Below are 14192 nucleotides of genomic sequence, written 5' to 3' on the forward strand. Positions count from 1 at the left end.
GGTTGATTTAACTGTAATTTATTATATTTGCTGCTACGGAACCCTTTGTGCGCGAGCCCGACTCGCACTTGGCCGGTTTTTAATATTGTGATATTTATTTAAAAACAATACAGACATAAGTACATACATGTGTGATAACCTATCTCAAGAAATGGATATATAACATTTTTAGCTTGTTTGCATGCTTTTCGATATGTTTGAAGCAATCAAAGCCATTGTAATTATTAGTAACAAATTTCAGTCCTCTACAAGTTTTTTTATCATTATTAGTAACGTAGGTAGTTTTAATAAACAATAGGGACTGCCGTAAGAATTAGAAACATCAAACTTTGAAATTTATAGTACCTATTAGCATTTTAATTTTCTTAACATTATCTAACTAACCCTATGAAATGAAAACTTCGTTAACACGGCTAAAGATTTTATATTAACAATATGTTTACGTAACGTTTATTGTGTTATATCTTCTTATATATAAAAATGAATCGCAAAATGTGTTGGTAAGCGCATAACTCGAGAACGGCTGAACCGATTTCGATAATTCTTTTTTTATTATATGTGTTCCTTGAAGTACGAGGATGGTTCTTATGTAGAGAAAACGTAAACATGTACCACGGGCGAAGCCGGGGCGGACCTCTAGTAGGAAATAAACTAATTATAATTTCAACTCGCACCGCCTCAGGTCAAGGAGTGATCTAGATACGTAGTGCATACATTGATAAGTCGATAGCTAGATAGCATACGAGTACTTGAAGGTGTTGCGAGGATGTAGTCACGTAGGATTTAATTATGTTTTGAAAGTATGGTTGTTATAGGTAATTCAATTAACACTTAACAGTAGGTACTAGTTTTGGCTAGTGATTTTGGTCGTGGAACCTGTATGAAAAGTAGCCTATAAATATTTTAGGCCAAGGCCTAAGACTAAGTGACATATCACACTAGCGGATTGCGAGCGGTTTCAAAGCGGAGCGGGTGCGCAACGAATACGTTGCGGGCGCGCAACGAACACGCCGCGGTTGCGCAGCGAATTCGTTGCGGACGCGTCATTTTGTATACTCTCGCACAAAAGCCAGCCCTTCCGCCTTGCTTAACTTCCATTCAATATTTCCATCGTTTCTGTAGCACTCAATTTTTTAACCGTACTGTGGAAATGCACTTACTTAACAGTTAACTAAAGATGTAATAACAACTGGAGTTGTTAAAAAAAGGTGCTATAAAATTGAATTACTAGGACTTTTAGAATGTACCATACATTCCAAAAGTATGTAACGACTGACCAGTATAATCTCTCCCATAGCAACGTATGTTATAAAGAGATTTTGTGAACCTAATTATGAGCAAAGTGATAGTGAGTTGCTGGTTGCTTGATAAAATTTTCTATTCACTGCTATTTATCTAATAATAAGATAGCCCTGTTTTAGTTAAGGAGCTTTAACATTTATTTCACTAATGAACTTTCTTAATGAGCAATTAAGTTATCTGATTGCATTTCGACCAAGATTTAATAGATAAAACAATACCCTAAACATTAACATGTTATGAAACTCGTAAAAAATAATGATCTCATAATTATTATACTATCACAAGTTATAAGTAACAACCAGCACGGATTCCATTTTGTTAATGAGTGTACATGACTGCGACGTAAACGTTGCGCATCTGCCACGCGTCCGCAACGAATTCGCTGCGCAACCGCAACGTATTCGTTGCGCACCCGCTCCGCTTTGAAACCGCTCGCAATCCGCTAGTGTGATATGTCACTTAATCTGTCTAAGTATGAAATTGCAGCCAAATATGTTAATAATACATGAAAAAAAAAAATATTTACTTTAATCAAGTAAATTGATAGGAATTTAATATAATTAAAATAGAAGGACCTTTACATTGCGAAATATTATTAAATGACAATGCAACGAAATGAACGATAATAAGAAAAAATGCATATTGAAGTTAATTATTGTAAATTATGATTATTATCTAGATAACTGCTTTGATGTATTACCAATCATAGAAATATTATTTTATCAACCTTACATACCTAAATAAAGTTTGGCAATTTATAACAGCCCCCCTAGACAAGTGGCTTTCTATTAGCGTAAAGTTCAATAGAATAGATTATGAATGTATGAGATTGACGTAATCAATCGTCGTCGTCGTCGTAATCAAACGTCAATCTCATACATTCATAATCTATTCTATTGAACTTTACGCTAATAGAAAGCCACTTGTCTAGGGGGGCTGTTCTTCCCAAAATTGTCGAAATTATCGAACGTAGAGTATGTATATCCATATACCAATGATCTCATTCAAATAATCTAACGTTTATAGCTGTTTTGCTCAAAGCTCCATAAATTCTCTAACACACAGTAACACCATATCTCAACGATCTCATTATGCATATAATTTACCTACAATATAACATCACACATGTGCCACATTCAACGGTACGGTGCTGCGACAACAATGATGTACCCATCGCTTTCACCGGCTTATTGTGATGCTGGGGTATTTGTATGGAGTGCTGTTCTATTCTATACTAATATTATAAAGCTGAAGAGTTTGTTTGTTTGAACGCGCTTATCTCAGAAACTCCTGGTCCAATTTGAAAAATTCTTTCGGTGTTAGATAGCCCATTTATCGAGGAAGGCTATAGGCTATATATCATCACGCTAAGACCAACAGGAGCGGAGCAATGCAGGTGAAACCGCGGGGTTCAGCTCGTATTAATAAACGTATCTTGTACTTGTGCATTACTCACATACACGTACAGCTTGCAAACATCATAAAATGCGATGTATTCCTATTATTTTCAAAACAAGACGTTTCAACATAACGGCTCGGTCTTGCCGGCATAGTGCACACGCGATGCCGACACGGTGCTGGCCACGGTGTGTGAGTGTTAATGACCATATAATGGTGATGATTTCATTATTATATTAGCAGTTTGTTGTTGTTGGAATCACTACATAGTATAAAATAACGTCGCTGTCTCTGTCCCGATAACCTATGTTAATATGATAATGTATGCTTAGATCTTTAAAATTACGCAACGGATTTTGACGCAGTTATTGAAGTGAAACTTCTTTAGACGCGTTGAGAGTAAAATTTCTAGGTCGCTTCAGACAATACTGTCACGTCATGGAGTGGCGACAATTTTGGTATTTCTAAATCTTGTCAAAGAAGTTACACTTTCAGACGTGTGCTCGGCACTCACGCCCTTAATTTTTAATGAATAGAGTGTTCTTCGAGGAAGGTTCTGGTATATATAATTTTGTAAGTTTTCTACAAAGCGGGTGCACCCTGGCGCGAAAGCTAGTCTATATAATAAAAATGTATCGCCGAATGTGTTGGTAAACGCAAAACTCGAGAACGGCTGAACCGATTTCGTTAATCCTCCTTATAAAATTATATACCCTTTAAGAACGAAGATGGTTCCTATGGAGAGAAAACGTAAACATGCACTTGGGCGAAGCCGGGGTGGATCGCTAGTTAACTAATAAATTTGCTATACGAATACGTCGAAATGTTAGGTCCACTATCAAATTATCAATGTCCAAATAGACCGCCTCCGATGCGATTGCACAGGTCAGCGAACTATCTCCCACGTTATTGTTTATATTCAGTTTGTGATAACGGTTCATAATTATATTATTTTGACTGCGTTTTTAATTAACGTTAGTTTTGTTGAATTTTATCGCTGTGTTGTGCTGTTTTGGTCGTTTAATTGTTAATTTGGTTCTTGACCTCTTGATTTTGTGATGTTGAATGTCTTAAGGATATAACAATATTCGTATAGGCAATATATATCTTTTCCTAGAACGTATTTCTATAGGTCGCATTGTAACTAAATGTAACCTGTCGCCAACGGCCAAGTCAAGGAAAAAAGCGGCCGTTCCATCCTTTTTCTCGAAGCAATTCACTTCGTTGTGGTTCTATTTTTCATATCTTCTGGAAGTACTTATTTAGAGGTTGTTGCAAAATTTACATGATCCAGCTGTTTCCTGTACTTATTATCTCAGTCGGCGTTATGATCCTTCTACATTAGTAATGCTTCTCCCTAAAACACATTCTGGCAAAACATAGTCTAAAATCTGTATCGTAATATTATGGCAAAACATTGTCCTATTGGTTTGTTGTATGTTACCATCTATGGTTTACAAATAAATGTTTTGTTTTGATTTAAGCGTGTTTATAGTTCGAATGGGCAACCACTTGTTTTATTAGACTTCTCAATTCTCATCAAAGAAAAAACAAATATTAAGCACAGCCATTCCATTAAAAATATTAAGATGTCATTGCAAATTATGTGCAGTACGTACTTCATAAATTAAATTTGGCTGCCTTGATTTACAACTCGACAAAATCGTTTGGAATTCTTCATCTGACATATTTGTTTATCAACAGATCAAACCATAAAAATAGTGTTACTAAATCAACAAGTCAATTAAGTGCAATAACAAGCATAAGTGTAAGTGCGAATATAAGTGTAAGTGAAGTGGGGCAAATGTCGTGACAATGCAGAGGCAGCTTAGCAACGTCAGTATACAATCCTATCAGGATTACCAACCTTCGAGACGATATGGTAATTATTTTGGAGATGACGTCATATTTATTGACTTAGGAATGATATGTTTTTAGTATATTTATGCTCATAGTCTTCATTTTTCAACTGTGGAGTCTTTGTAATACTATTTTAGACAGATAAAATGTTCTCATTTAACAAACAATTTTGATCGAACAAAACATTCACGACTAAAATATACTGCAAGAATAATTTTTACACATTTAGTTTCTAAAGATTATTTTTCCGACCCAAATATCGACCAATAGAATTGCACCATTCGACGTCACGTGGTACAACCTACATGGTATTATACTGATAATTTTTTGAAAATTTTCTCTGGTCGTTGACGTCAAACTGACAGGTTCAATTCAATTGTGAAATTATTGGCCGACATTTGGGACGGAAAAATAATCCCCCGAATACCACACGAGCTTCAAAATTATCTGGCATTTCCCTCAAGGTTCCCTGCAAACAAATAAAGTCGTCAAGTTTTTCAGGAAAAATCACTCGCGCTTCGCGCTCGTGATTTTTTAACCTTGACTAAAAACTTGACTCCTTCATTTGTTTGCAACGAACCTATCGGAAAATACCCGATAATTTTGAAGCTCTTGTGGTAGGTATGTATTATAAGTGATAAATCTCAATGTTATTAAACAAGCGAATTAATTTTATTTATCTACCATTAATATTTTTGCTTCCTTGGGGGTGCAATGTCTTAAACAGTATTATTTCCAGGATGGTCAGAGCGGTGTCATTTTTCCAGACTGGAAATAATAGACTTAAATTATGGCGAATTATGGCAAATTACATTGACACCTCAGAAACCTTAGTGACAATACAAAATTGCGTCCACATTTTTTTGCAGCATTGTAAAAATATTTGACCGCAGTCGCTCGCTTGTAGGTACATACTATGTTTTTATGGACGTCGAATTTTTGCATAAACATAAAAGTCAAGGTTACTTCGTACAAATCACGTTGTTGTATTTTGTAATACCTTAATTAGAATTCACGGTGTTAATATAAATATTTTGGTTGCATTGCTAACAGATGATTTAGTAATTGATGAAGGTAAGGTTTTATTCAATAATTTGAGTGTTTATTTTGGTCTAAATTGTAAAATTTAAAAATAAATATCATTATAATTAAAATCAGTTTGATTGTGACGATACGGAAGTAGTTGTACGTAGGTTTTGGTAAAAATATGAAAATTTGGCGGTAAAATGTTTTAGTCACAAGGTCAGAGGTCTTATCTAGAAACCTCTAAACTTAAATACTCTAAATGACGGTCTGGTCAAACCTTCGTCAAACACATTATTTCTGTACAGAATTTCTATTAAATATTAAAAATTTTGAATGAATAAATGCTGTACATTTTCTTTAGCATTCCACACAAGAGCGGTGATATCTTCAAGCTTTATTATAACGCTGTTTAGAAATGGCTATTGTTCATTCTTAGCTGATAGCCTGATAGTAAAATTTTTATACATTTTATAAACAATAATAAATAATTGATCAATTGTAATTTTATTTTTAATGCAACAGAGGATGAAGATGAAGGTAAGAAATGTTGAGTTGAAGATTATATTATCAAAAACAAAATATTTTAATGAAAAAAATAACTGTAATGATAATAACTGAATTCATAAAGTATATTTTCTAATATATTTTTTATTGTTTAAAATATAATTATGAATTAATTAAATTATTAGTTTAATAATTACATCTTCATGTCGTAGTCGTCCCGTTTCATCATATATTTTAGGTACTGTTATAATAATTGTTAAGTAATGCATTATAACGTTCGTTAACGTATAACGTTCGTAACGTTAACGTTAAACCAAAAGCACAAACCCTATCTTCTATTTTCAAGCAATATACTCACCACTGTATCCTTACAGGGTCCCAATATGAGCCCGGCGGGTACGCGACCGCAGTCCAACAACGTTCCAACATGACGCAGCGCGAGGACGTGCTCAAGTTCGAGCAGGGCCGCATCAGGGCGCTGCAGGAGGAGCGGCTGCACATACAGAAGAAGACATTCACGAAATGGATCAACTCGTTCTTGCAGAAGGTACGTTATAGTGTAGATCCGGCTCGAAGGACCAGTATGAGACAGTTCAAACATGACAAGGACCAAAAGACACGATAGGCTAAACTAGACCATAAATAATCTCCTTTCGGTGTATGTAGTATTTAGAATTTTCGCTCTTACCAATACAAGGAAAATGCTAAAATCAATTCTATTTGTAGTTAGGATCAACATCATATCATAATAGCCAAATTTATATTAGACCCAGTGTAAAGACGGTGACCAACATGTTTTTTTTTCAACCAATGTGTTTTTTTATATCGAGATTTCTCTGTTTATTCCTATCTTGTATCTCTCTTTCTTCTTATTCTGTATCAATCTAATCATCCGATGCCCTAATTTTTTTTCTGTAAAACACCGTTCAATTCTTAAAAGTATACCATTCCCAGGTACCCATTCCATTCCTTAACTTTTCCGTTTTTTACGCAAAAGAGGTGCTCGTCGTCGAGTTGAGGTAGCATGCCTCAATTTATTAATATTACGCCAAAACCGCTTTCAATAGGACACACTACAAAGTTTAGTTTAAAGTCTAGCCATCAGTTTAATTGACAAATTTTCAATACGTGATCGGAATTATTTTACACAAAGTGCAAACAAATGAAGGTCGTCTCACGGACCCAGTAAACATGATGAGTAATAATTTGCAGGAAAATGACACAATTCTGCCGTCACCTATATTGTTTTGATTTTAATTGAGATGTGACATCATACAAGGTGCTTGCAAAGGAATAAAATTATTCGAAGAAGAAAGATATGAATTAAATTAATTAAAATAGAAACAGTTAACGATAGAAGGCAAAAGGTCAAAGTAATAACGGAAAATAAATCCGAATTAGATTGAAGAATATGATATCTAAAATAAAAAATAAACCATACGCTGCAGAAGTAAAGGTTGTTCTTACGCTCAAAATAATAATTCACCTTCTTATGCAGTCTATACATAAAATGTAATCAGGGGCCTTAGACAAAGTAACAATTTAAAAACGATAACGAAGTTAGAAAAGGAAAAATGTATGGGATTGACATTAGATAGACCACGTGATCTAACGCGGCGTATGTCAATCCCATACATTTTTGCCTTTTCTAACTTCGTTAAGGCTTTGTCAGATAGGACGCGTATTTTAGCGCTGCGTAGTAGCGCTGCAGCGTCCTGTTTTAACGTCGCGCGAGGCTTCGTCAAACAGAACGCTTTAGCGCGCGTTAGGACACAGTAATTGATATTATTAAAGCTGCATGTTGTTTACATAATTATTACTTACGAACAAAACAAGGTACAGCGATATTAACTCCGGAGTCGGAAGAATTTTTTACTTACCAGTTTCATTAATTTCTTCTCCGATTTGTGCCCACAATTTTGCCTTCATTGATATATCTTTATAGTTTATATGAACTAGCCTTCGTATTATATAAGCATGGATATTTTCTAACCAATTCTATCAAATTTTCGGTCATTATGCAGTATTTTATTATTATTTTACGCCTATTAACGCCGACGCTAAAATAAAATTTGTAAAAAAATACAACACCCGACGTTAAAGCGTCCTAACGCCGCGACAGAGCGTTGCGTACTGCTAGCGCCGGCGCTCTGTTTGACGGTATTCTACGATGCTAGTACAACACATCTTAGCGTCATATCGCGGCGTCAACTTAACGCTCTGACGCGCGCTAAGTACGCGTCCTGTCTGACAAAGCCTTTATCGTTTTTTAATTGTTACTTTGTCTAAGGCCCCAGAACACATTTCTGAATAAAAAAAAGACGTGTGGCACTCGAGGAATAGCTTAATAACTATGATATACCGATTAGCAGGAAAATATTAAAGGAATACTAGGATTTATCCAATAAATCTATTAATTTATTACTTTAATTTAATACAGTGTCAACCCTGTAGATCTTTGCATCCTCTGAATAAACCTCTTTAACTTTTGTAAACAATACAACAAAAAATTATTAAGCAGTTCAATCGAGTTCTCTCTCGATAGAACTAACATTTTAATAACTTAAGCCGACTAATAGCCAAGGTAAATAAAATCGATAAGTACGTAGTTAATGCAGATGCGGAATAAGTGTTCTCTAAAGTATGTTATAATCACTCTTCTTGTCATGCTTTTTTTCCTCTATTTTTTATTATTAATCTATACTTATATTATAAAGCTGAAGAGTTTGTTTGTTTGAACGCGCGTTCATCGAACTACGGGTAGATTAGAAAAATACTTACACTGTCAGATACTTCATTTATCGAGGAAGGGTATAGTATCCATACTTTTAATATTATAAATGCGAAAGTAACTCTGTCTGTCTGTCTGTTACTCAATCACGCCTAAACTACTGAACCAATTTGCATGCAATTTGGCATGGAGATATTTTGATACCCGAGAAAGGACATAGGCTACTTTTTATTTCGAAATATGTACCACGGGTGAAGCCGGGGCGGACTGCTAGTAGGCTATATATCATCACGCTAAGACCAATAGGAGCGGAGTGTGCGAGTAAAACCGCGGGGCACAGCTACTAAATACAATCTCAATGAATGCAGAATCAGGGCGGGCGATAGTAGATACAAGTAATGTAAATATAAATAAACGCGTTAATTAAACACATATCAAAGAAAATAATATATTATTACGTTAATTAATGATATGATGTGTGCGATGACTCCATTGGCTATTAATATGCTTTGAGTATTGATATTAGAGCTATGATTATAATTTACTAACTATGAAGTGAAACTTCTTCGGCAAGATTCAAAGATACCAAAATCGTCGCCTTACACACACATTAAAATTTAACCCTCGACGCGCCTAAAGAAGTTTCAAAACAATAATTAATAAACAAAATCAGACCAACCAATCACGCGTGATACCGTGACACGTGACCCTTGGGAAATTGTGTTGCATTTTAACATAATATGTGTATAGATTACAATAATTTGGAAAATCCAAAAGTGCACGCCTCATAATTTTTTTTTAATAAATATTTATTAATTATTATTTTTGTTTATTTAATAACAATTAAACCACATCGAATCAGACCCTGAAAAATGAAAGGGTTCTATTCCTGAGCATACTCAAGCGTAAGAGAAAAAAAAAGACTCGATTAGTAAAGTATTTCGGTCGCTATCGTGTTAACAAGAAAAAGGATCCGCACATACAGACACACGGACGTCCAAGACAGAACTTTTTTAAACTGTTTTTTAACTAGTTTAAATAACAAAAATGACATCAAAAATATCATGAACGTTAAAAATAGTGTTTTTTCTTAATATGTGTGTGTATGTATTATCTTACAAGTGCAATGTATGATACATAAAGACATTTTAAGTTTGAAAAATCAGATGTTTTGCGCGAAGTGACAGTAGTACCCACCTCAACGCTTCGCTTATGAGGCGTGCAATATTAAGAGCTATTAACAAGTTATATAAGTAATAATTCATCAGACATTACCGCACACAGTGTGACCCCAATATTCTATTTATAGGGCTTCGGTCATCCTTTGATAACAAATCAACAATGAAGTTATTGTAAGGGTGATACAAAGTTGTATCAAAATGTTTATAGTAATAATAATGTAGGTCGCGATTGTTGTCGTAAAATATGTAAAAGATTCAGAATAAGAATCTCTGATGGAAAAGCACCCTTAGGGTTAATTTGAATGGTATAACATCAGGACCATGATTCTGCGGAGTTTTTGCTATTAAAATAAGTTATAAAGTTGTTTGTCGAGATTTAGTTGATGGCTGACAAAATTCATCCCTGTAGCAAATGTCATTTAATTCAATGCCAATATTACTTTATTTATTTACTAGCGCGTGGCTTCGCTCCTGTTGGTCTTAGCGCGATAATATATATTATACATATATTATACATAAATGGGATATCTAACACCGAAATAATTTTTCAAATCGGACCAGTAGTTCCTGGAATTAGCGCGTTCAAACAAACTCTTCAGCTTTATAATATTCGTAAATGATACCTTAAAACTGTTACAATTAAATTATTCCAGATACAGATATACAAATACCTTCAGAAAAACCACAATTTCATTATTTCATTAATGTTAATATCATTAATTTAGACTTTTATCTCTATCATGTATATGAATACGAACAATTTTTTTCTCAATGCAATTTTATGATGATGATTCTATAATCATCAACTATTGATTACTTCCTCTTGCTTACACTTTTTAATTATAGAACAAAACTACATAATGTGAAAAATGTCGATTTATCTATAGTTGTTTCATGTCGATCTTCAATCTGCAGTAGTAATATTGGAGTGTCTAAACGAAAAAAATTACACTTATGTGATGATGATCTCAGAAATTTTACTTTTGCCAAGTTTGTTAAAGTAATGTGTCAATATATCTTATAACTTACTAACCTTATATTTGTGTCTTTCAGGCCCGCATGGAGGTGGAAGACCTCTTCGTCGATCTTGCGGACGGTCGACGGCTGCTCAAATTGCTGGAGATCATCAGTGGAGAGCGTCTGCCGAGACCCAACTCGGGCAGGATGCGTGTTCACAAGATCGAGAACGTCAATAAGTCACTCAGCTTCTTGCATACTAAGGTAAGGTACCTGCCCTTACTGACGCGTCTCAAAAATCCACGTATAGCGGCAGAATAGTAAAACAACATAGTCTGGTTCAAGTTTCGAGTCACGATATGTTTATTCTATTTCAAAATTTTCAATGACCTAATCAAAGTAAATAAGGATAAAATGAGAAACAATTGCATATTTGCATTGATTTCCTATACACAACTGACTGAAAATATTGATCTTATTTCATCGTAATAATGCTCAAATTCAGTACACGCTGTTTCGAAAACTCTGCCCAAAAACGCGTAGGCAGAGTTTTGCTTCCGAAAATCTCTGAGTAGTTATTTATTATTCGTCAATGATTTCATGTTATAAAAATTACAAAAATAAATACTCAATTCTAATGATATCTCCATTATCTATAAAAGTATTGAAGATATGTGAAAATAATAATTCTCTCATGCACGCACGCGTAAGGCTGGTTTCTCATTATCTAGTGGAGTTGGATAGGCTGATAAATGACTTTGCGATATGTGACGTCATAGATTAAGATATGTTTATACGTTTACACCTTAATAAAGGATGAGCAGCTATAGAGGTTTATAGGTAAAAGCTTAAGAACTTCAGTTTAAGTATTTAGAAGAGGGATCAAAAGCAGGGCACAATAAATAGTTATTTATATACCTAACAAAAGAATAGATTGTGTGACAAAAACAAAAACCAGTTAACATTCATAAATGTGAAGTCCCATGTCCCCTAGTGGGTTAAGGGGCAGATGCATTATGCATACATCTGTTTCACTGATCCATTTCCTTTAGGGACAAGTAGGTGATCAGCCTTTTGTGTCCTGCGAGACCGAGACATTTTTTTTCTTCGTCTCCACCAGGAATCGAACCCAGAACCCCTCGGTTCTACGCTCACGCGTCAACCACTGTACCAAGGAGGCAGTCATCATTGATAAATGAGTTAAGATGATATTTACTAAAAACCTATAAAATTTGAACCTCAGCTTTGTAACTACATTAATCAAATAAAGGCAATTTGAATTTGAATTCAACACCTATTATGTTAAAATACTGCTAAAGTAAAAGATTGCAAACCCAGCATCATTTCTAAAACATATACAATTCTAAGAAGTAGTAGCTTCTAAATAAGTGAATTGAAATGAAAGAGATGTTGTTTCCACTTTACTTATTGAAGTATCAGAGATACATAATTACTTATATAATAAACCAATTAACCGAATTAAAAACATATCTTCAAGAAGTGTACAGCCTTGTGGGGCTTCCTAATAACAAGTGGGCTATCTCTTGATATCTCTTATCTATTGATTATATAGTGATTGCGTTTGATATAATATATTGTAATATACAATAGAGTCACATTATATAATATAGTCGAATGAAGGGCAATGTTGTTTTTATAGTTGAATGTTTTTCAACATTAAAATCTTTTACTTTTATATTCTAGCGGGAAATAAAGACTGAATAATAATGAATAAAGTTACATTTTTTCTTTATTTCTAAAATACGCATTTTATCAGAAAAATATTATTATCAACGCATAAACACAGAAATTCTGAAAATAACTAAGTTAGGTGTCAACATAAATTTTGAAATGCCTTCACCCCCCAACCCATAAGACAAAAAGAATATATCCATATGGATATACAAAACAATATTAAACAACAAACAGACAAACTGGTTCATATGAATTAGATAAAAAAATAGAAATGAAATAATACCATTATGACATTCCGCGAGAAGACCAGCAAGTGCCTGCTTTAGGTTTCCTCAAGGTTAAATGCATGCAGTGTAAATTCAACCCTAATTACTTGAAATAAGGTATATATTGAATTGAAGGAAAATTAGTTTACGGAGGTTGCATATATGCAGTAAAAATGTAACCCTAAATACATGTAATAGGGCATATATTTGATTGAAGGTAAAATTGGTTAGCGCGTGTATGCTTTGTCTAATTAGGATATATTTAGAACAATTTTTAAACATATTAACTAAGGACCAGTAAGTTTAATGCTGCGTCTCGCTCTAATGTGATACGAGTGAAAGGGAAACACGATGACTATGAATGTACCCTTCTCTTTGAATTTTGGGGTGATATTAATGGTCTTATAATTATTAAGTCCTTAAATATCTATTAAAGTTCTCTGATGAGAAAACATACGGGTAGTTAAAAATGTGTAGTTTATTAGTGAACTAGCTTACTGCCCGCGGCTTCGCCCGCTTTGTCTAAAACCTAATAAATTATATACTAAAACCTTCCTCTTGAATCACTTTATCTACTAAAAAAAACCGCATCAAAATCCGTTGCGTAGTTTTAAAGATTTAAGCATACAAAGGGACATAGGGACAGAGAAAGCGACTTTGTTTTATACTATATTGTAGTGATAGTTATGAAACATATCGTTCAATAACGCATGGTATTATTATTAATTCTGTATGTGTGTATCTAATGTGTATCTAATTAATAGATTGTTTTTTATTTATTTATTTATTTATTACATATTGCACATGTAGACAAGGTCAGGAGACAACGTAATCAATCACATAGTAATGCATTATGTAATTGTTGCCAGTGTTACATCTTTTTTAATTAATAATAATAAAGTCTGAGTAAGGTTATTTAAAATTATACTCAATGTTCAACGTCATACGGTGCAATTTCGCAGGTCCGCTTGGAGTCCATAGGCGCTGAGGATATAGTCGACGGCAATCCTCGTCTCATCCTCGGTTTGATATGGACGATCATCCTGCGTTTCCAGATCCAGGAGATCGAAATTGATGTGGTGAGTGTTTTGAAAAAACGTAATTTCAATTTTCCCGGAATAGAGATCATGATCGATTTTTTCTATTATTTAATAGTTTTCAAATAATTTTAATCAATGCTTCACTAAAATTATATTTGTAAATGATATTTATTTCCTTTTTTTTAAAATGAATGTTAAAACTAATTAGTACTTTGTTCAAATTAATTTATTT

The 14192-nt window shown here is 33.9% G+C and overlaps 1 protein-coding gene across 1 annotated transcript in view; it reads left to right on the plus strand.

Annotated features, from left to right (window-relative positions):
• The window catches only part of kst (spectrin beta chain, non-erythrocytic 5 kst), a 111995-nt gene that overhangs the window by 16915 nt on the left and 80888 nt on the right, over positions 1-14192 (plus strand). Inside the window, exons 2-5 of the mRNA XM_090118318.1 lie at positions 4405-4582; positions 6465-6637; positions 11056-11223; positions 13883-13999. Coding sequence (XP_089974444.1) covers positions 4516-4582; positions 6465-6637; positions 11056-11223; positions 13883-13999 — 525 coding nt within the window. The 5' untranslated portion in view covers positions 4405-4515. The remainder of the gene's footprint in view (positions 1-4404; positions 4583-6464; positions 6638-11055; positions 11224-13882; positions 14000-14192) is intronic.

Source organism: Colias eurytheme, chromosome 29 (assembly GCF_061535395.1).
Source record: "Colias eurytheme isolate Ceu_HAF_F1 chromosome 29, ilColEury1 Martin Lab GWU primary, whole genome shotgun sequence".
NCBI classification, from domain to species: Eukaryota; Metazoa; Arthropoda; class Insecta; order Lepidoptera; family Pieridae; genus Colias; species Colias eurytheme.